The 23,901-nt window shown below is 40.8% G+C and overlaps 2 protein-coding genes and 1 long non-coding RNA gene across 7 annotated transcripts in view; 1 reads left to right on the top strand and 2 right to left on the bottom strand.

The window, feature by feature from the left end:
* Nucleotides 1-9,737, bottom strand: part of LOC147840770 (uncharacterized) — an 821,899-nt gene extending 812,162 nt beyond the window's left edge. The window contains exon 1 of the long non-coding RNA XR_015507145.1: nucleotides 9,253-9,737. This is a non-coding gene — a long non-coding RNA (uncharacterized LOC147840770). The remainder of the gene's footprint in view (nucleotides 1-9,252) is intronic.
* The window catches only part of si:zfos-2326c3.2, a 121,095-nt gene extending 105,725 nt beyond the window's left edge, over nucleotides 1-15,370 (top strand). For all 4 annotated transcript variants that reach the window (XM_087281046.1, XM_087281045.1, XM_087281044.1 and 1 more), the window contains 2 exons: nucleotides 6,919-7,058; nucleotides 11,572-15,370. In XM_087281046.1, the coding sequence (XP_087137172.1) occupies nucleotides 6,919-7,058; nucleotides 11,572-11,655 (224 nt within the window). In that variant the 3' untranslated portion in view covers nucleotides 11,656-15,370. The remainder of the gene's footprint in view (nucleotides 1-6,918; nucleotides 7,059-11,571) is intronic.
* Nucleotides 15,371-17,978: 2,608 nt separating this feature from the next.
* The window catches only part of tmem129 (transmembrane protein 129, E3 ubiquitin protein ligase), an 11,317-nt gene continuing 5,394 nt past the window's right edge, over nucleotides 17,979-23,901 (bottom strand). Inside the window, exons 3-5 of one of the 2 annotated variants that reach the window (XM_087280356.1) lie at nucleotides 23,592-23,751; nucleotides 23,429-23,472; nucleotides 17,979-20,928 (exon numbers count right to left, since the gene is read on the bottom strand). In XM_087280356.1, the coding sequence (XP_087136482.1) occupies nucleotides 23,467-23,472; nucleotides 23,592-23,751 (166 nt within the window). In that variant the 3' untranslated portion in view covers nucleotides 17,979-20,928; nucleotides 23,429-23,466. 2 annotated transcript variants of the gene reach the window in all.

Raw genomic sequence — 23,901 nt, 5'->3', positions numbered from 1 at the left:
CAAGGGTTACCTAATACCCTTGAGGAAACCGGCTCCACTCGCAGATTGTAAAACCTTGCAAATGTGTTGGGTGTTACCCAGCCCGCAGCTCTACAGATGTCTGTTAGAGGGGCGCCGCGTGCGCGCGCTCGAGAGGATGCGAAGCTCCGAGTGGAGTGCGCACGCGCTCTCGGGGGACGCGGCTCATCTCGGCTCTGATAGTGAAAGAAAGGCATCCACAATCTAGTGGGAACTTATTTCGGTACGGCACTTCCCTGCTGCCGACCGCTATAACAGACGAAGAGCTGCTCAGATGATCTAAACTCTGAGTGCGGTCCGGATAATACGCAAAACGCGAACTGGACAATAAGAAGGGCTGGGTCTGCCTCCTCCGAGGGCAGCGCTTGCAGGCTCACTACCTCATATTAAAACGGAGTGGTAGGAACCTTGGGCACATATCGCGGGCGGGGTCTCAGGACGTGAGAGAAGCCAGCCCAATTACAGGCACGAGTCACTGACCGAAAAATGCCTCCGGGTCCCCGACCCTCTAATCGATATCAACGCGACCAGCAGAACTGTCTTCAGGGACAGAAAAATACTGAGTCGAGGATCGAAGGGATCTGACGCGGCTTGTGTAGCGAGGGCGAGATCCTAAGAGGGCATGAGAGGGGGCGGGGTTAACGCCCCTGAGGAACCGGATGATGAGGTTATGCGTTCCCACGGTGCTGCCAGCCACCGCGTTATAAGAGCGGAGATGGCAGCCACGTAACCTTGAGTGTGGAGGGCGACAGCCTGCTCTCCAACTTCTCTCGGCGTAAAGAAAGCACAACGCTGATCTGGCAAATTACGGGGGTCTTCTCAGCGAGAGACACACCATTCAGTGAATAGACTTCACGTCAGGGCATAGGCGCGCTCGGGGAGGGGGCTCTAGCCCGAGTGACGGTATTAGCCACCGCAATCGGAGGTTACCTAAGTCTTCCTCGCGTCTAAAAATCTCTTCAAAGATCGGCGAGGGTGCCAGGTGGTGCCCTGTCCCTGAGAGAGTAGGTGCTCTCTCGAAGGGACTGCCAGGGGAGGGCTATCGCGAGGGAGAGCTCTGACATCCAGGTCCGGTTGAGCCAGAGGGGCGCAACCAGCAAACTGTTCCTCGTCCTCCCTGACCTTGCACAGTAACTGCGCGAGCAGGCTCACTGGGGGAAACGCGTATTGCGCGTGCCCCGAGGCCAGCTGTAAGCCAGTGCATCCGTGCCGAGAGCACTCGGTCAGGGAAAGAACAACTGGCAATGAGCGATCTCGGGGGAAGCAACAGATCGATCTGGGCTTCCCCGAATCGCGCCCATATCAGCTGAACAGACTCGGGGTGGAGTCTCCATTCTCCAGGACGCAAGGCTGCCGTGAGAGCGCATCGGCTGCACGGTTGAGCTTGCCTGAATATGAATGGCGTGCAGCGATTTCAGCTGCGGATGACTCCAGAGGAGCAGACGGCGGGCGAGCTGAGACATGCGGCGAGAGCGCATACCCCCTATACGGCTGATATACGCCACCGCCGCCGTACTGTCCGTCCTGACCAGCACGTGTTGCCGCTCCAACACCGGAAAAAAACGGTGGAGAGCGAGGAACACTGCCAACAGCTCCAGGCGATATGCCAATGCAACTGGGTACCTTTCCACAGGTCCGCAGCCGCATGCCCGCAACGCACAGCCCCCCAGCCCGTGTTGGAAGCGTCTGCTGAAACGACAACAAGACTGGACGCCTGTTCTAGAGACACCCAGGCCTGTAGGAACGAGGGGTCGCTCCAAGGCTGAGGGCGCGGCGACACAGCGCAGTAACAGAGACTCGGTGTGCGCGCGCGTGCCATGCGCGTCTGGGGACTCGATCGTGAAGCCAGTGCTGAAGTGGTCTCATATAGAATAATCCGAGCGGCATGAAGCGGCTGCGGATGCCATATGCCCCAGGAGCCTCTGAAATAGTTTCAGTGGGACCACTATTTTACTGTCGAGCTCTCTCAGACAGTACAGCATCAGCTGAGCGCGCTCTCCGGAGAGGCGCGCTGCCATGGTGACCGAGTCCAGCTCCAGCCCGAGAGAAGAGATCCTCTGCACGGGGGCGAGTTTGCTCTTTTCTCGGTTGACCTGAAACCCCCACAGGTGGAAGTGCCAGAGCACTTTGTCTCTGTGCATAATCAACTCTGTGCATAATCAAGAGAGGGCAAAATTCAGCCAGTCGTAAAGAAATTGAGTATGCAGATGCCCGCGAGCCGAAGGGGCGCTGAGGCACCCTCCGCGGGCTTGGTGAGGACCCGCGGAGACAGAGAGAGCCCGAAGGGGAGGGCTTTGTATTGCCAAGCTCGACCTTCAAACGCAAACCGCAGAACTGTCGGTGGCGAGGAAGAGTGGAGACATGGAAATACGCGTCCATCAGGTCTAATGCTGCAGACCAACCCAGAGGACGAACGCACCGGAGGATGCGCTTCTGCGTGAGCATTCTGAACGGCAGCTTGTGCAGGCAGCGGTTCAAAACGCGCTGATCTAGGATTGGCCGTGACCCACCGCTCTTTTTGGGCACGATGAAGCGTGGGCTGTAAAACCCGCTCTCCATCTCGGCTGGAGGGAGCGGCTCGATTGCATCCTTCGCCAGGAGGACAGCAATCTCCTCTCACAAGACAGGGGCGGACAGAGGGCTGACCCTGGTGAATACACACCCGTGACTTGGGGGGCCGTTTCGCGAACTGAATCGCATAGCCGAGTCTGATTGTGCGTATGAGCCACCGCGAAGAGCTGGCCCGCGCTAACCAGGCAGGCAGAGCTCTCGCTAATGGACTCATCGCTACAATCGCTGACGTACCAGCAGTGGGGCAGCGCGGAGTGGGTGTGCTGATCCGGGAAGCTCGCGGGTCCCACGGAAAAGCTGGAGGTGAGATATTTGCTCTCACTCCAAACCCGAGCTCCGGAGGGGAGGCTCGAGGGGTGGGAGAAAGGAGACCGTCCTCCCAGCGCTCGTGAGCCACTGGCGAAACGCACCGAATCTGCAAGCTAGAAAGTATAGCGTCCCAGACTGGCAGATTTCGGGCTGTCACATCTGGGGAAGTGAAAAGTGCCCTTTCATAATGTTTTCATGGCAGTAAAAAGTGCCGTTGAAAATGGGGCCCCGCCCTCCAGCGGGGAAAGAGCAAGTTCCCTCTTCTCCAGATGGCCTGTCCCAGGGGCGCTTCGCGGTCCGTTGCCGGACTTAGCGGCGTTCTGGGCAGGGGGGCTGCCTGCTTCCGAGGTGCCCGACGCGCTCGCTTCGCCAGAGGCGTGTGCGGGGGCGGAGCAGCTCTCGTAGGCGGGCGCCTTCGGCGAGGAGCAGGTATGAATGGCACGGCGGGCGGAGCGGGCTACAGACAGCCGATAAGACATCACCCACCAACTGCTCTCTCACCGCCTTGAATTCCTGGGTGAATTCACAGACAGTGTCGCCGAACCTGGCTGGGGATATGGGGAAGTCAAGAAAGCGGACTTTGTCGACTTTGCGCATATCAGCCAGGGGTGGCGCTCCTGGACCACTAATGTGGACATCGTCCTCCCCAACGCACACGCAGCGGACTCAGTAGTCCGAAGAGCTAAGTCGGCGGCGGTGCGAAGCTCGTAAGCCTGGGTTGGACCCACCCTCGTGCAGCTCGGCCAGCGCCTGCGCTTGGTAGCGCTGGTAGGTGGCTATCGCATGCAAGGCGGAAGCAGCCTGGCCCGCAGCTATGTAAGCTCTAGCTCCGAGGGAGGTAGATAACTTACAGGCTTTGGATGGGAGACGAGGCGGACCCCGCCAAGAAGAGGCGCCGCGCGGATTTACCGCCATCGCGCACTCAACCTGAGGAATCGCCACATACCCCCTGGCTGTTTCACCGTCAAGAGTGGTTAGGGTGGAGGAACACGCAGCACGAGCAGAAAAAAGTGCTTTACAAGACCGCGTGAGCCTACTGTGCACCTCCGGGAAGAAGGGAACGCCCCTCTAGTCGGTCCGGCCGCGGAGCTGGGGGATAAACCATCTCCAACCCACGGCCGAAGCAGCCCGGGAAAGCACGGCTAACATGTCCGTTTCAGGATCCGTAGTGACAGCGCTCACCAGCCCGAAGGGGGCGAGCGGGTCTGGATCATCATCGGACAATGAAAGCCCACCCTCCGATGCCGCGGTGGACATCTGGTCTCCGGTGTCATCGGGCGTAAGGGCTACCATCTGTTAGACGGATCGCTTCCCCCGCCCGAAGCTTGGATGGAGCGCTTAGAGGAGCGGGAGGTCCGCGGGCCCGTGGGCGACGGATTATCTCTCGCTGAAACCCTCAGATCTGCCCGAGTGCCCGCTGCAGAGCAGGGGACAACTGGGGTGGTTCGCCCTTTTGCAAAGGCTAACCGCGATCTTGCGCAACAGTCATGGCATCGCAATGACGACATGAACTGCCCGCGAGCAGCGCATTAACATGCTGGACCCCCAGACATGCAACGCAGTGCCCGCGCCCATCATCCGAGGACAGGAAACCACCGCATCCAGAAACGCACAGTCGGAGCGCCGTCCTGATAAGGACGTGCTGCACGACTGTGTTGCTCTTTCTGTGAAGTTTGCAACTTTATACGCACCGCTCTGGAGGACCGGACCCAAAGAACGCCAGGCAAGGGAGAAACCCAGCTCGACCGTCTGCCACTGCGTGTACACACTCTGGACCGGGAGAATGCTCTCGTTCGCTCAGAATCGCTGGTCACAGCAGGAGGAACCCTCATCGACTCGATCAGAAAGTCTCTGAAGCGAAAAGGATAGCGTCTGCTGGCGCCAGGTGAGCTTATATACTCAGTTGATTGCTTATGCCGCTCACCTGCGCAGGCTTGCGCTGCCAATTCATTCTTAATTGGCCCGTTCAATACTCTTTCAGACGAGTAGCTTCTGAACCGAACCTCCCAATGCGTGGATTTTACAATCAAATCCACTTATAGTGCTGAAGTTCCCCCCGAAGGGGAACTGTACAGCATTACATTATCTGTTTATACACACAGGCCTGTGTGTTTCATTCATCATATTCATTTATTCGCCTACCCACTGTTGGCATCGTGCATCGAATGATCTCGCCACTAACGGAGGGATGACCCTGCGCAGTGAGCGCACCCATCCATAATATAAAACCACAGAAATTCTCTGGTAATAACTGTAAAGCGGCGCTGCACAGGGACTGGGTGACAAAAAAAAAATAGCCTAGTTTTTGCTTTCACTCACCCCAAAAAAATGCTGTTTGCACGATTTGATTAATATCAAAATATAATAATATTTTAAACCTCCTCCGGTGTTTATTGTTTTTAAAAAAAATATCTAAAATATTTTCTTCAGAGTGGCCTTTGTAAAATGAAAGTTTAATATGGCTTTAAAACAGTTTGACCTAAATTGTTATAATTAGCTTTTGTTTGTTTTATATTGGTTTATTTATTTAATGTGGTTTTATTATATCTGATATTTGTAATTCTTTAAATTATTTCAATATAGCCTAGTTTAGGCTATTTTATCAAGATATGACACTATTGTTTTGAGTCTACAAAAGTGGACATGTCATTTGTAAAGTTTCGTATCTTTCTGTTGTATTCATAATCGTGTATAACCTCTAAAATAAAAAGAAAAAAGAGAGAAACCCAGCCGCTCGCGGCATCATGGGCACATGTCATGCACAAACACCCCTTTTAAACTTAACAAAAACTCTCGACAATCTGTACTGGCTGCTGTGTCTGTAATTTGGTGCAAAGATTATTATGGGTTATTGAGGAGGAGGGCGCAGCAATGTCACTAATGTATTTTATGCAACAGCCTTACATTTAAAAGGGAAACATAAGGGCGGTCATAAGCAAAAATCTGTTTTCTTTCCCTTATTTATTTATTTATTTATTTATTTGTTTGACGCATGTACTCGTCTGCGATCAGAAAACTAGTGTAATGACGGTAAGTCATCTTTACCAGACTCGAGCAAAGTCCGCCTCTCCTTTCACTCCACCCCGAAGCCCCAGCTGGCCCTCTTTGACCCAAGGTATTTGGCGGGCCGAAAAAGGCTGGCCGCTGGCCCCGAGAAAGCCCCGCTTTGGCCCGATCAAGCCCCGGAAGTGACAGTGAAGACGCGACTGACTTTGGCTCGCCCTGGCTTGCTCGCTTTAAGCGCGATAGTGGATAATGGTGCTGATCTTTCTTTTAATAACAATCAGTGTGCAAATACTGTAAGTCACTGTAGCAGTCATCAGAATAATGACAGGAACACACCACAAAGTCTGGAATACTAAGTTTTTTTAATGCAGTAAAAGAAAATCCCTTACAGTGCCGAGAATCTCCATGTCTCAATCCCATCTCCCACAATCTGCTACAGTGTTTGAGTGGGAAGGGTGGTTCAAGTTTAAGCAATGTTTCACTCAGACATCACAATGAAACGGCTGAGGATTCTTTGGACCAAAACTTTGAGTTGACTTTCTTTTGAGAGTCAATAACTTTATACACAGTGCACTTTCAGATATAAAGCTCAGCAGGATGTTTTGATTCACTTATTACACAGCACATGAAATGCCTTTTTTTCATTTAAATCCATAAAATGGGCACTTTATAAATGCAATTTACTCCTATAAAATCAAAGCTGATTTTTCAACAACCATTATTACAATTTTTAAATGCTGTATGTTTTTTGGGGGGCAGAAAATTACAGGGAATGGTAAGGAAATGTCCCATGAAATGTTATGTTTTTAGTGAGTTTCTAATCATCTTTATGGTTCAGATTAATATATTGATGTAGTGTTAAAATCTTTCTCATTCTTTTTCAAAGTTACTCATGTTGAATCCCTGTTTGTTCCAGCTCCACTTACTGAATAGAATATTTGTGCTTAAGTTATCATTCATGACTCCAGGTGAACTGACGTTGTTTTCTATATGTTTGATTTTGTTTTATTGTAGCTTACCTTCAGGCAAATCAGGTGATGGGATGGGGAGAGAAAGCCATTGAACTGAGATCTGCCAAGACTGGGAGTCTGGAGGGAGTCTTCATGCACAAAAAGGCTCAGAAGCTCAAGTTCCTGTGTGAAAGAAACGATAAAGTAAGGACATTTTTCTTAATATGTCACATCAAAGGAAATCTCACCAAAAATTGTCCCAGAACAAAGATCACATTTTAAAGAGTCCCATTAAAAGTGTACTTTTTTGAATATGCAATGTCATGTAGATGTTTATATATGTGAAAAAGCTTAAAACATTTTAAATGTCAAAGTTTAAGGGGTGGTCCACTACAATATCATATTTTAAACTTTAGTTGATGTAAAGTGTAGCTGTGTGAACATAAACAGCATCTCTGAAAGTAATACGCTCAAAGTTCAATGCAAAGGGAGACCTTGTTTTTTTACAGAGGAAACTTAGCAAAGCCTACTATGAATGAATTTTAGGGACTACAAAAAAATACTTACGGACTTTGAGATCACAAAGCTAAGGGGCGTGGCCAGAGGCGCTGTAATTTTACAGCAGAGGGAGCTAAAATGGCGTCCTAACGCTGCTATTTCCACAGAGCTTCTTCTGTTTCTGTATTTGGGCTTCCAAAGGACACAACACAAAGACAGAAGAGCTTACAGTTCAATATTAATTATGTTCCAGAGAATTATAAAATACATAGCAAGCATGATTTAACTAAACACAGCTTCCTGAATCTCCCAGTGCTGAATTCGGTTAAAATCTCCTCAAAAAAAGGATCAACTCCAACAAGCTGTAACAAGACTCACAACCTGTAAGTGTTTTTATTTGTTAAAGTTGATCATGACATGTACAGTGTCTAGCCTTAACAGTATGTTGTTGCAAAGATGCAAACAACGGGAAATGCTGTTTGGCACCGCTAACGATTTAGCTACAAATTCATTTTTATCAGTCAAACTGCTGTAAACACACACACACTTCACCAGCGGTTGTGTGTCTCTCAATAGGCAGCTTTTGCATGTGTTTTACATCTCAGATAATGAACTCGCAAAAGACATGTGAATGATTCATATTACTTACACATGTATATTCCGAATATATGTGAAAGACGTCGTGTAACACGTTGGGTTAAAAAAATATAGGATATTAGGCTCACCTAACTCGTGTAGCAGCAGAAAATAAATCAAGGCTCACACAGGTCTCATCCCACATCTTGTGCTTTAATCTTCAGATTGTCTGTGACCAGCACCCCATGGCTGCAGGACCAGATATATCCACACCCCCTGTCCCCATCCCCTGTGGCAGTGTTGCGTCTTGTCTGTGTATTTTGTGCTTAATTGCTGGGGTTCTTTTTTTGTCTCCCTGGTTCAGTTCCACTATACGAAAATGTATATGACAAATAAGGGCCTGATTTGACATGTGCTTCTCGTATTACACGCGTCTACAGACAGTTCTCACACACACACACACACACACACACACAATGTCGATCTCTCCTAAAGTCTCTCTCAAATCTCTCTCTCTCAATACATGCTTGCTATGTATTTTATAATTCTCTGGAACATAATTAATATTGAACTGTAAACTCTTCTGTCTTTTTGTCGATTCAGAGTTCCACATGAGGTGGTTATTAAATAGCAAATAATTTAAATATTGCGAATGTAAACATTAGGTGAGGAGGTTACACTGTAACACCATGTCCTAACAACACACTACATGACGAGATTTGCAGTAAGAAGCAATCGGGCTGACACCGATTGACACCGATACACCAGATGAAACATGACAGAAATTTGAATACAGCCATTCAGAAAAGTACACTTACTGCACTCCAACGAAATGGTAAGGTTTATGATCTAATTAATACACATTAAATCTCTTTATCATTATTAAATATAGATGCTGAATCACTGATATGATTTTGCTTGCACTGAATTACAGTTCTAAAGTTTAATATCAAATGGTTTATTTTATTTTCAAGATCTGAGGTGAACTATCTGAAGCAGCTTTCAGTAGTATGGCAATTAGTGTCATGTAAATTGCCATTCAAACTTACATAATTAGCATTTAACACTAAATTAAGCATATGAGGTGTACTTGAGGTGATCATTGTCAATTTATCTGGTTGATCTACTACTAGAAATAGAAGCTGTTTCTAAAATATAAATTTCAGGTGATGGTTAAGACAAAAAATATTGAAAATATTCCTTCTATGGCGTGCCGTAGCTTTTATTTAGAACACTGTTTAAATCAGCCTTTTGGCTCGACAGTCAGACACACTCCTGTTGTTGTCATCAATCTGGCAACATGCTCTTGCGTTTGTTTTAAAACAGGTGTGCAATACCTAGTTCAACCACTGGGTGTCAAACTTACATATTGCACCTTTAACTAAATAGATAAAGAGAGGGAGAACGATGAATGCTTGAATGCTTTTGACAGAGATCATCATTTTGAATTTAACATAACCTTCTGTTTCTTTATTTTATTGCTAAGCTATAAGCTAAAATTAAATGATTTAATGAAATGTTTTAAGTGAATCAGACTTTAAATGTAAGATATGCGAGCAAATCAAGGTGGAGAAGCTCGCCTAGTGTATTCCGCATTGAACTTTATTGTGTTATAAATGGGATTATTTGTTTTTACTGTTGTAAGTTCATTGTTAAATATTAGAAACGACACCACATTAGCTAAAATGATTTCTAATATTACCATATAAATTAGGAAATTACCCATGGCAAATTTTATATGTACGGTTTGCTATACATTTGGCCCACAGCCCTTAATCAAGTTTACTTTTTGGAAAACCTCTGCTCTAGAAGAAGAAAAAAAAAAAAAAAATATATATATATATATATATATATATATATATATTATTTAATTTTTCGTTTTCACTATTTAATATAATTTCTTTTTACCCTGTGAATGTATTCATATTTTCTAAAATCTTTCCTGAGTGTTATTTCCCAGATACTTTTTTTTTCTAAACACATTTTGACATAATTCATAAGATAATAGTTTCAATAACTAATTTCTTTTGTCATTGCATGATGACAGTGCATAATATTTTACTGGTTGCCATTAAAAGCTTAATTAGATTAACTAGGCAAGACAATTGTGGTTTGTTATGTAGCCAGTCAAAAAAAAAAAAAAAAAACTATATCTATATATATAAATATATATATATAGATATATAGAATTATATTAATTATATATATATATATAATTAATTTTATATATATATATATATATATATATATATATATATATATATATATATATATATATATATAAATAATAATATATTAGGGATGTAACGGTATCAGAATTTCACGGTACGGTAATACCTCGGTATGAATGTCACGGTACGGTATTTATTGAATCATTTACAGGAAAAAACAAAACTTATGAAAATACTCCAAAAAGTGCCAAAAGTGTCAATGACATACAAATTAGTCATCTATCTGTAAGCTTTGAAACAGGAACTTCAATTTTAATAACAAAAAAATATTAAACCATGTAAAAAAATTAAGTTTCAATTTAGTATTGTAGAAAACTCGTCACATTCAACATTTAATCACTCACTCACTTAGATAGAGATGGGTTTAAAGGAAAATTATCATATAAATATAATCTGGTAAAAGCTGGTATCTCTGGGTATTTACAATATCCCCTGCAACAGAAAAAAACCCTCTCATTTGGGACTGAGGTTTCTGGGACAAGAGAGATATGACTTGGCCCATGTTGACAGCAGTGGGTAACATTGTGCATTGTCTTTCCCCCACTTGAGAGGACAAACCATGAGTGAGATAGAGATCTCATGTCTGCATCAATCTGAACAGTGTGCTGTGTTTCTGCAGTCCCCATGACTGATTATTAGTCGTATTCCCCAACTTGCAGGCATGTGCACACACAGTGCTCAACCTGTGCAGTGCACATGCCCTTTTTAGTCTTGGATAGAAAGTTCCCTTCCAAAGTGATCAAAAGTGCCCCCGCGACGCGACATATCCCCGCTTTACAGTACGCGCGCAACAACACAGCTAATCAGTACGCGCGCGACAACACCGCTGATAAGAACTCGCGCGACAACACTGCTATTCAGTACGCGCGCGGCGACAACACCCGCTTTAGGGTTTTCCAACTCTTTTTCATCCCCGCTTCTAGCAACACACTCCATTTCCGCATTACTGGATCTGTAGCGACAACAGACCGCAAGGGATTATGGCCAAGCCTGGGCTGATGGGAATTGTAGTTTCCGGTACCTCCCGTTCGCTTCATTCGCCTGAGCAAATTTTCTCAGAAGACCTATAGTTTTATCGAGTCATGCGACTACGGTAATATCGCAAAAAAATAATATTGCGGTATGACGGTATTTACAATACCGTTACATCCCTAATATATATATATATATATATATATATATATATATATATATATATATATATATAATTAAGAGGGCTAATAATATTTTGAAGACATTACAAACTTCTACTTTCAAACTTATATACACACATAATGAGCTTTAGGTTTATATGATCTGAGAAAATTAAAGAGGTTAAAGAGTTAAAGAGGTTGTTTGTGCATTAGAAGTAATTAAAAGATTAGGAAAGTATGACATTAAAAGACTGACCTACTGAATGTGTTTCTCTGCAGGTGTTTTTCGCTTCAGTCCAGTCTGGAGGCAGCAGTCAGATCTACTTCATGACATTAGGACAGAACTCCCTCTTCAGCTGGTGATCTGTGCCTTTGATTACTCACTAAAGACTGTGTTTATATCCTACAACCAACATCCCTGCAAATAGGGTTCGACATGTAAACATTTTCATGGAAATGATACATATGTATACACATATAATAAGAATAATACATGTAAAATACGTGATTTATTGCATTCTGTCTGACAGTGTCAGCATGTGGTCTTGTTCTGCGCTTTATTCCCAAAACAAACGCCTTGTTTTGGATTTGAACTTCTTTATTTTTGTTCATTTCAAATGTTACATGAAAAACTTGATTTTTTTTTGTAGTCCTAATACTTAATTATTTTATTCTATAATAATAATAACCATGGCTGGTACACGGTTTGGTGTAAAACCGATACTAAAAGCTAGTAAATGAATGACTAACTGTTGTACTATTATACAGTCCACTGTTGTAGCATGTTGTTTTGGAGGAGAAATGGCAATATGAAGAAATGAAATGATACAATAACTGCACTTTCACCTTGACGTTTAGGGACTTTTCAGGTAAATCAATTCAATAGTAAGTACTTTTCTTTATTATAACTTTAGACATGCTATAACACACATAACTATACAATAAACATTAATATAAACGTTTTTTAACCGATTGGTTACAAGTCTTTTGCATGCAGACTGAACATTATAGAAGTCTGAATATCATTTATTTCTATACTCTGCTGGTCAAGAAAATCGAATCTGAGAAAGTATATATTGGTTGTGAATGGTAAAATACAACGGGCACAGAGATTTAAGTGCGTGTAGAGAAGTGTGTCTTGACGCAGGTGATGTTGGTTTCTTAGCTTATATTGAAGAACGTGAATGGAGAACAGAAAAGAACCAGGAAGTAGGAGAAGAGAAAGAGTTTTAAAGAAAGTCGTAATTCTGGAATGAAGAGTTGTGGAAAAGAGTTATAGTTGTATTTGCATCAAATGTACTCAGCACACGTGATGCAAAACTTCTGAAGCATTCCTTGAATATCAGATGAAGACAGACTGCATTGCTTTAATACAGACTTATGAAAGTTTTGCAGAACATCAGTAAAATGTTAAATATGTCCACTAGTAAATGAGCATTAAAGGGATTGTTGACCTAAAACTAAATATTTGGTCATTTACTCGCTCTCAAGTCGTTTCAAAGCTCTTTGACTTTCTTTTTTTTCTGTTAAACACAAAAGAAGATATTTCGAAGAATGCTGGAAACCTGTAAAAATTTAGCTACATTGTAATTGTTTTTCCTGCACTGTTAGAAAAAAAGATACGCGAGCTGACACTGAGGTGGTAATTTTAGGTACAAATTTGTACCTAAAAGGTCCATATTAACACCTCAAGGAAACATATCAGTACCTAAAAAGTACAAAGGTGTTCCTCTTAAATTTTTTAGGTACTAATATATACTTTTGAGGAACCAATATGCAAGCTTTAAGTCTAAATGTGTACCTTTTGAAAAGGTACCACCACAGTGACAGCTCACGTACCTTTATTTCTGAGAGTGTACCAAATCAATGGTTACAAGTTTCTAACATTCTTCAAAATAACTTATTGTGGGTTTAACAGAAGAAAGAAACTCATTAAAGTTTGGAACCACTTGAGGTTGAGTAACTACAGTGCGTAAATGTATTTATTTGCATGATCTCTTTAAAGGCATGTACAGTACGTCAAACGGAATGTTGTGGCTGTAGATCATATGAAGGATGCACTGATTTCAGGAATAGACCGTCTCAGTATATAACCTGTTCATAAAGCTGAAACATATGATTTTCTTTTATACAGATTTAGTTGTTTTGTATACTGAAGTACTGATTCATTGTCTTTCTGTTTGTTTTGTTTGTTTTTTGCAATATTAGGAATCTAATGCAGTAAAAAGCAGCTTGTGCAGACTTTTCAGTTCATAAACAGATAAAAAGAGGGGCTAATAATTCAGGGGGTTCAATAATTCTGACTTCAACTGTATATAAATTAGTTTTGCTTTGATTTGTTTGGTTTTGTTTGTTCTTTCTTTGGCCAGGCAGGACATGTCTATTAAGTATATTCTCAATTGTGCCTTAAAGGGTTAGTTAACCCAAAAATATTGTTTAACCCCCTGACATTTGTCTTTGAAACACATATTAAGAGAACAATCTACTTTTTTGTTTTTTGAAAATAGACTGACTTTACAGCTCACCTAGAGTTAAACCGCTGACTTTTACTATTTTTGAGTTCATTCAGCCGATCTCTGGGTCTGGTGAGAGCACTTTTAGTAGCTTAGCATAAATCACTGAAAGCGAATTGACCATTAGCATCTCGCTTTTTAGTTTTAATTGTTGAACAAGATGCTAATCATCTAATCTGATTTATGCTAAGTTAAGCTAAACGTGGAGATTGTCTGAATAGATGAAATGAAATGGTAAAACTAAACTGTTTAAAAGTCTCATGAAACTAAAATAAAAAAAATTTAGATGTTAGTATCATTATTGTTCGTTTTAAAGATGTCTATAAGCCAAGTGGGCACCGAAACAGTGACAAAATCCACATTTAGAAGATATAAAAGTGACGTAAAAATGTAAAGCTAGTAATTTGTCACTTTCACCTAAATGGATGAATGATTTTATTCACGTCACCTCCTACTTCATTTTCTCATCAAATCATGACCAATCAAATGCTTCCTGGTATCTGACATGCCCTGCCCCTTTTTTCATTTGATGCGCTGGTAGTCGACCACTCTCACTGGCAGAGCTGTGATAAAACAAAACGCTATTAGCTGTGTTTTAAAAAAGGGGAGGGGCTACACTGTCATACACTTTCTTCGTGTTTCTGTTGAGATTGTCAAATATCGAATAAAAGATGCTCATTTCAAAGCGCTTCATGGGACCTTTAACTCTAGAGGACTTGTAAAATTCACAAAAATTTCCAAAAAAAAAACAAAAAAAGGATATTTCCTTTAAGATATTTTAGATGGAAATGAGAGAGCTCTCTGAAGCTTCATAGACAGCAATGCTCCCAATTAGTCCATAAAAATACCAAAAAAAGCATCCTGAAAACAGTTCATGTATCTTCAGAATATTATCAAGTTACAAGAATACTTCTGTGTGCATAAAACAAAAACTGACGACTTTATTCAACAGTTTATTCTCCTCAGTGTCAGTATAGGGTGCACGTTCATGCCCACACGCGTGACTTTCTTTGTTTTAAAGCACAAACGCATCTGAATTTTGAAACGCACCCTATAATGACACTGACAACAACTCAGAGTAATTAAGAACTTAATGATATTTTCGGCGGAACTAACCCTGTGTTCTGAATGGCATTTGGCATAATCTTAGACTTTATAAACGTAAACATCTTTCAATTGGATTCTGATTGAAAGTTCAAATATTTGTTTTTGTTTTTGTCATGTTGGTCAAACATCTGAAGTCAGTATTCTGCTTTTTCGCTCAAGGAAATGCTAATGCTAATTTAATTAAACTCTTTTTATATTTGTAACCGTATAATTTACCTGTACATTACTGTATATATTACTAAATGCTCTTTTATGTACAATCATCTTGCATAACAGTGCTATATTCTTTGTGTATTTGTCAAAACAACTTTTTTTTGTGGGGTTAGACAGTAACAACACAAAACTGCATATATATATATATATATATATATATATATATATATATATATATATATATATATATTGTGTCATAAATGACTGATCTCAATGAATTCAGCCAAATAAATGCTTTAAAAATACTTGAACGGGTCAGCATGTCTTTAGCTGTTTTATATTATAAGGATAGTTTACTCACTATTACTCAAGTGCTTCCAAATGTTTGAGTTTCTTTATTCTGTTGAAGATATTTTGAAGAAAGCTAAAAACCAATGACTTCTATAAAAGGATTTCAACATATTTCAAAATAACTTCTTTTGTGTCTTTTGAGACAGAAAGAAACTCAAACCGGTTTGGAGCAAGTGAACTATGAGTAAATGATTATAGAATTTTCAATACATGATGTGCAGGATCTTTTCATTTCACTTAAATGACCTTAATGCCACTGACCCAGATACCAAATAGGTCACAACAAGCTAAATGTGTTTTCTGCAAGCCCAACATACTTAGGGAATGACTCGATAGAACAAATATACTTTGTATTTAATAAAGAAAAGATTTGAGATTATTTTAACCACCTTTTCCTCAAAGAAACACTTGTTTGAATGAAAATAATACACAATTAAATTGTCCTTTATATATTTGAATTCATCAAAAGAATAATGGAAAATCAAGATTCTGAAGGGGTTTGAATCTGAATTAAAGGGACAGTGCACTTCAAAATGAAAACTCACTCAAGTGGTTCAAAACAGATATGAACTTATTCTGTTTAACACAAAACACCATTTACAGTGCATCCGGAAAGTATTCATAGCGCTTCACTTTTTCCACATTTTGTTTATGTTACAGCCTTATTCCAAAATGGATTAAATTCGTTTATTTCCTCAGAATTCTACACACAATACCCCATAATGACAATGTGAAAAATATTTTTTGAAATTGTTGAAAATTTATTAAAAAAAAAAAGCTGAAAAATCACATGTACATCAGTCAGGGCTCACCAATAAGGACTGCCCGATGGCCCGGGGCCAGTGTGAGAGATGCTCGGGACGGTAGATAGAATCGTTACTGGCCCAATCTCTTGACTATTTGTCAATTGCGTGCAAATACAGTCTTCGAATTGAGAAAATCTAAATTTGTGCTTTTAAGTCTTTGAATGCTATCTTATCTGTGAAGTCGTAAACACCAAATTGCTTTTTGTTTCCTCTTATCTAGCTGGATGTTGTGAGCACGTTATTTTTTGCCATAACCTGGTAAAAACCAGTACAGCAAAGAGACGGCAACATGACGACAAAATCAAATTATGAGGCTAAAAGAAAACATCTGTTTACATGGTTACAACACGACGGAAAAATGAAGTGATGTTTTGCATAGTTTAACCCTAACCCTAATCCTTAAAGTTGAACCCTGTAAGTATTCACAGCCTTTGCCGTGAAGCTTTAAATTGAGCTAAGGTACATTCTGTTTCCACTGATCATTCTTGAGATGTTTCAGCTTAACTGGAGTTTACCTGTGGTAAATTCAGTTGATTGGGCATGATATGTAAAGGCATCCACCTGTCTATATAAGGTGACAGGGTTTACAGTGCATATCAAAGCACAAACCAAGCATGAAGACAAAGGAATTGTCTGTAGACCTCCAAGACAGGATTGTCTCCAGGCACAAGGCTGTGGAAGGTTACAGAAAAACTGATGCTGCTCTGAAAGATCCAATAAGCACAGTGGCCTCCATCATCCGTAAGTGGAAGATGTTTAAACCACCAGGACTCTTCCTAGAGCTGGCCGGCCATCTTTGCTGAGTGATTGGGGGAGAAGGGCCTTAGTCAAGGAGTTGATTAAGTCTGAGCTCTAGCATTCTTCTGTGAAGGAAGTAAAACGTTACAGAAGAACAACCATCTGTGCAGCAATCCACCAATCAGGCCTGTATGGTAGAGTGGCCAGACGGAAGCCACTCCCCACCTGGAATTTGCCAAAAGGCACCTGAAGGACTCTCTGAGAATAAAACTGAACTCTTTGGAGTGAATGCCAGGCGTTACGTTTGGAGAAAACCAGGCACCGCTCATCACCAAGCTAATACCATCCCTACAGTGAATCATGGTGGTGGCAGCATCATGCTATGGGGATGTTTTTCAACAGCATGAACTGGAAGACTAGTCAGGATAGAGGAAAAGATGAATGCAGCAATGCACAGAGACATCCTGAATGAAAACCTGCTTTAGAGGTCTCTTGACCTCAGACAGGGGCGACGGTTCATCTTCCAGCAGGTCAATGACCCAAAGTACACCGCCAAAATATCAATAGAGTGGCTTCACAACAACTCGATAAATGTACCCGAGTGGCCCAGCCAGAGCCCAGACCTAAATCCTATTGAACATCTCTGGGGAGATCTGAAAACGGCTGTATACCATCACTTCCCATCCAACCTGACAGAGCTGGAGAGGTACTGCGAAGAGGAATGGGCAAAGATTTCCAAAGACAGGTGTGCCAAGCTTGTGACATCATATTCAAAAAGACTTGAGGCTGTAATTGCTGCCAAAGGTGCATCAACAAAGTATTGAGCAAAGATTGCGAATACTGATGTACATGTGATTTTAGGTTTTTTAATTTTTAATAAATTTGCAACAATTCAAAAGAATCGTTTTTTCACATTGTCATTATGGGGTATTGTGTGTAGAACCTTGAGGAAATAAATTAATCCATTTTGGAATGAGGCTGTAACATAAACGATGTGGGAAAAGTAAAGAGCTATGAATACTTTCCAGATGCACTGTATTGAGAATAATGTTCTATATTAACATTCATAGACAAATTTAAAAAAAAATTAAGTCAATAGTTTTTTTAGGAGAATGTTTTAAAAAAGATTCTTTTGTGTTGAACAGAAGGAAGAAACTCAAACCTGATTGTAACTAGAGATTCCTTTTTAGGTAAACTATCCCTTTAAGGTGACATTCTGAAGACAACAGGAGATATACAGACTGAATGAAAAGCACACATCCTAACACAAAGCTTCATATAAATATCTACATTCTTGCTGAATTCTGGAATTTGGTACTTAATCATAGTCGTACATTATGAGAACTGGTTCATTTAAAATTCATAAATTGTAAATGCAATGATTACCAGATATTAATAGCATATGCATAGACAAATATCTCAATATTCAATGATGCGTTTATTGTCATTTAACTGGTCTTATGTAAACTAGTTTATTCAACCTGCTGACCGATAGTGTTTCTGACCATTTAGCTGCTTTAATATGATCTTTCTATTACTGTAGGTTTAAGATGTCCATGTGATTTTCTGTGATTCTCTTCCGGTCCACAGATTTGTGCATTTCTATAGACCAATTACCAACCTACGTCACACATGACGTCACACGGGTCCCCGGTTGCAAAAAAAAAAAAAAAAAAAGACAGGCAGCAATAGTAAAGATGTCATGTAGGATGCTAAATTTGATTAGCTTTTACCATACACCACACTGCTTTAATGCTAACTGCAAACTTCTTTGGCTAAAAGGAAGCTGAATGAAGTGACGACCTGATTAGAAAGGCTGGACTCTGCAGTTCTCATGTTATATCAGGTAAGTTCACTCTATGCTGAATCATACACATTACTCGTTTTTTGATTGCAGAAACTTTTAGAGATTAAGATTTCTGCATAAACAGTTAAACAGGTTTAATTAAATTGCGGACACTGAATGCTAAAAACTAAACGTGAAAGTGTAAGTTATTGAGGTAAAGTTGGTTTTATGTTCATTCATTCATTCAGTGACAACTTGTGAAAAACTCTGTATATTGTTTACCACGACACTTTGAATATTCGGTCTGAAATAACCTGCAGGTGTGACTTGAAAACAACATTAACACTGTGACTGTGATCAGTGTTGTACTTTGATAGTCATTGGCTGCTAATATGATTTCGCTATTTAGAGTTTGCAAATAATACTTTTTTGAAATTATATTATTAAGGAGAAAGTCCAAATGTGCGAATATAAAACCAACTTTATCTCTATGTGTGCGTTCACATACCCTGCTGTACAGGTGCAGTTCGCTGTCAGAATGCAGTCGTTTGGTGTGTTGGTGATTAATTACCCAGGTTTGTACAGTTCCGTCTTCTTTCCTTGTCTTTGGCTAGGCAGAATCTCATTTTTTTTAGCACTAAAGTGCATTATTTTTTGCACATGACCACACAGAACAAATCTGTTGGCAAGACTTGTAGACCTTTAACTTCTCTCTTGTAAAATCACTTGGATCTTCAATGAGAGTTGTATATTTCAGGCTGAATGCTTGGCCATTTCTTCTTATCCAAATCACTGTATGTATCACTGGGTGACGATCTATTATAATACGCTGAAAGCATTATGTAAAAAATATATATAATGTGTGATCAATGTATCTTATTTCTAAGACAACACCAAACTGTGTACTGCATCGGATGTCATTCCCTCACTGTAAATGCTAGTCCTCTGGGTTTCTTTCTGCCACCTCCCTGCGCACACATGCTGAATGTGTACAAACATGGTAATTGGTCTATAGAAACAATATTAATGGATAAAATCTCAGTGGTCAGGCGTCAGTAATAACTGTAATCACAACATTATGTGAAAGCTCCTACTGTCCCCAGAACAGTCCAGTCAGTCCAGTCCAGTTCAGTCCAATAAATGCCTTACTATGAAATGCAAATGATTACTTTAGTTTTGTGTTTGATTTCTATCAATTTACATAGTTTCGAATAGAGAATAAAATAAAAGAAGAATTATACAAATAAATGTATTCATTTATTTTATTTTCGGCTTAGTCCCTTTACTAACCTGGGGTCACCTCAGTGGAATGAACCGCCAACTTATCCAGCACATCCACAGCGGATGCCCTTCCAGCTGCAACCCAAAAAAAGTCTCAACAATTTCAGTTCAAGCTGGCTTTAAATGAGAAGTTGCTCTCTGCATTGGTTGAATAATGGAAAGCTCTTACCAATTTGCTTAGCAAAATCCAGAAGTTGACTTTTTTTACGGGCAATTCTGAAATTTGACGGTTTCAGAACTATCACAAACCATTTTGCGCAATTTTGTCATATCATTCATGTCTAGCACGCATGTCTATCCGGTTAACAACAGTGTCAAGTTGAGCGCAGATCAGCCGGCCACCAACTTCAACACTGTGACTTTATCTTCAATTCAATCAGGCACGTTCGCTCCCAAAGAAAAATGTCTGAAGTGCAACAAGCAATGTGATGATGTAGAACAAAAAGATTTGTCCATACGGTATAAAACTGAATGTCTGTCCATACAATGACATTTTTTGCATTGTAGTATTGTCGTGTTTCTTTCTTCAATTTTTAGGATGAGATAACGTTGAGCTCTTGAGGTTTGGTCGGATTCACCATTGCTTTGGAGGCACAGAGGTTTAGAAAGAACCACGTAGTAGGTTTTGTGTTGCAAAGGTCTTCACATCAAGCATTCATTCAATGGGACAAACATCCAAGATGCAGAACTTGGCCCTGCAAGTAGGACATGGGACCCTGCTGCTCAGCCATGTCTCCGGCTGCTGCTGGTCCTGTCGACTGGCAAACCATTTGCCCATACATGTCAGACACCACATGGGGCGACAGTAACACTGCTGGCATTCGCCCTCATCGCTCTGGCAGAGACGCAGAAGCTTCACGTTGGCATTAACTTGCATGCATCCGATGCAAGGTTCAAGCTCCTAAGAGGAAAGCAAAGACTTATAAATCTCATTTGTAGAATTAAAAGGCACTTAAAATAGCAGGATTTATTCAAATCTGTGTTCTGAATACTTGAATTTAGCGCCGTTCAAATAGAGGTTAAAAAGAAGAAATATCATGTACAGAATAAATGACAATGTACAGATAAAACTTGTGCACAACCTCCAATAAGATACACAATATATAGAATATACAATAACAGGTCCAATTTCTTAATGCAGGTTATGAATCATCCATCAAGTAACAATGAATGATTTATGAATTCCCTTTTGTGCCCAACTTTATATTAAAGGCAGGGTTTCTGTAGATATCATAATGTCAAATTTAAAACTTTAAGACCTTTTAAAGACCATTAAGTATTAAATTTAAGACCTATACAATATCAAAAACACGCAAGAGAAAATGCAAAAAAAAAAAAAAAAAAAATCACAAAATTTGTGGTAAAATAAAATTATTTACATTGAACAATACTAAAGACAGGTTAAATGCACCATTGAACTACAGGAAAAAAACTATTTTATGCTTGATTTATAATTTCGCCTGGTGCTGCAACGCGCACCTCCAAGTACACCTCACGAAACGGCGAGGTTTTTATACTTGACGCTTTCGCCAATTTTAAAATGACAGGGGGCGATCAGAAGAAACCCACTGTAAAGTCAGACAGATAAAGTGGGAGGTTTCCAGAACTACGTCATATCATTAATATTGTTCAAGATTTTAAAACAAATTATTTTTTATTTTATTTTTAGAATTAATTATAATGATTACAAAGTTGGGCAATGGGGTGGTGGGGTGTGTAGAATTTGCATTTAATTTTTATTATGGCAAGAATAAAAGGGAAAAAAAAATTCTTCTTTTTTTTTTATTTTGCCCACTCCACACTTTACACATTACTGTCTGGCTAGTTTGTCCTCTACTTATAAACTGAAAAGGCGATAATTGTCCAACAATCCTGTCCATTATCACCAAGAAACTGGGAAATCAGTATAATGTAACCCAATAGGTTCAAATATTATTTTCCAGCTATCAAAGGCATAATTTGTTATTTATGGCCTACTCACACTATGCTATCCGAACCGTGCCCAGGCCCGTTTCCCCGATCGTTTGGGAAGTGTGAATGCGCTGAAACAGGCTCAAGCGCGGTTCACTTGGGCTTTGGCGCGGAGCGCTTGTGTATGAGTCAAAACGCGCCTAAGCCCGAAACTGAAAGCAAGACGTGACTTTTAAGGGACTGTTTCACATGGATTTATTAATCATTCTTACCGTTCAATGAAGCAAACTCCTCACTGCACCACAGCAGTCGTACTGTTTCAGACAAAATATCTTCAAAGTGTTTTATATTCAAATCAAACGCGGCGCTGCACGATCTGTTCACGCTGCCAGCCGAAATCATGTTGCACGCACCGAAAGTGAACCTCCGCAAACATGCCAGAATCGCTGCGAGCACTGAGTTCAATAACAGAAAGCTGATTGGCTAATGCATGTTGGTTTCATTTGTAGTTGTAATACCGCAGATTACATTAGGACTAGTAAAATAAAGAACTAAAACACCCCTAAAACAAAGCAACAACATAGAAAAAAAGAATTTAAATGAGCATTAGATGTAGCGGTACATGGACATCGGAAAAATAAGGCCCGTGCAAAAATATTAAAGACATAGAACTGCAAATTTAAGACTTTTTAAGGCCTAAAATTATGGCCCAATCCCAATTCTACCTCACACTATGCTATCCGAACCCGTGCCCAGATTTGTTTGAGAAGTGTGAATGCTCTGAATCGGGCTCAGGCGCAGTTCAGTTGGCTTGCCCTGGTCCGATTGGAAGAGGTGTGCCACAGCGCAGTTCACTTGGGCTTTGGAGCGGTAGGCTTGTAGTGTGTGTAAAGCGTGCCTGGGCCCGAAACTGAAGACACCAGGTCATTTTTAGGGGACTGTTTCATATGGATTTATTAGTCATTCGTACTGTTCAATGAATGTAAACTGTTGTAATTCATTACAGACACAAACCCCTCACTGCACGTCAGCTGCACCTCCTAATACCCTCAACACAAGAACTTTTATGTTAATTTATGAGTGTAAAAAGTGATAGATCTGTTCAGCAAAGTGTTTGACTGTGTGTCACTGCATTCCAAATGACTAAAAATAATACAAAACGATATAACTAAAGCAATGTACACTGTGCTGAGCGAGAGCGCTTCTCTTCCTGTTAAAATGAACAACCGCATCATCGATGATGTAAGTGTGCTCATGTCCGGTGGGTAAAAAATGCAATGTGAGTGCAGGCTGAGGGGGAGAAGGGATAGGGGACAGTCGCGCTTTGGCACAGTTCAAAGCAATGTTATACTTGTATATACATATATGTTTATACATTATTTTAGGAGAGAACTGCAAAGTGTTTAGCATAGTCTTTATCATTACTTTAGTCTTACTAATATTCCAGAGGACTGTAAATGACTATAGAAGAAATTATCATTAGGATTTACTTTTACTGCTGATCCTCACATGCTTTGCCTTCAGTAGTTCATGTCTACAAAAAAAAATGGCACACAGTATTGACAGTATTTTGCCAAGAATGTGCTGACAGTCCCTGAATGACTGAAGCATCTGAGCCTGCAAAAAAAAGTGTTTACTTGTTTTAGTGCTCACCTGGCCACTTGGACACTTGTAAACAACATTCATCCTCACATATGACTTGAAGGTCTCCAGAAAGAGCTCACTCATTGTCAGATGGATGACAACATTGGCAGCGTTTCTGATGGGTGCGTGCAGTTTCTCCTGCAGCTCGGCATACTCTGTGGATTTCAGCCTGCAAACCAAAGTACAGAATCACTTGCAATACCATTTAAGATGTTTAAAAAAGGGTACATCCATTTCTTAAAGAGACAGTCACCCAAAAATGGAAATTCTGACTTATTAACTTAGCCTTACCTGACTTTATTTCTCTTATTGAACAAAA

The sequence above is a fragment of the Danio rerio genome, chromosome 14, assembly GCF_052040795.2.
Source record: "Danio rerio strain M-AB ecotype USA chromosome 14, GRCz13ab, whole genome shotgun sequence".
Lineage (NCBI taxonomy): Eukaryota > Metazoa > Chordata > Actinopteri > Cypriniformes > Danionidae > Danio > Danio rerio.
The sequence above is the reverse complement of the archived record's forward strand: the minus strand, read 5'-3'. Positions and strand labels throughout refer to the sequence as shown.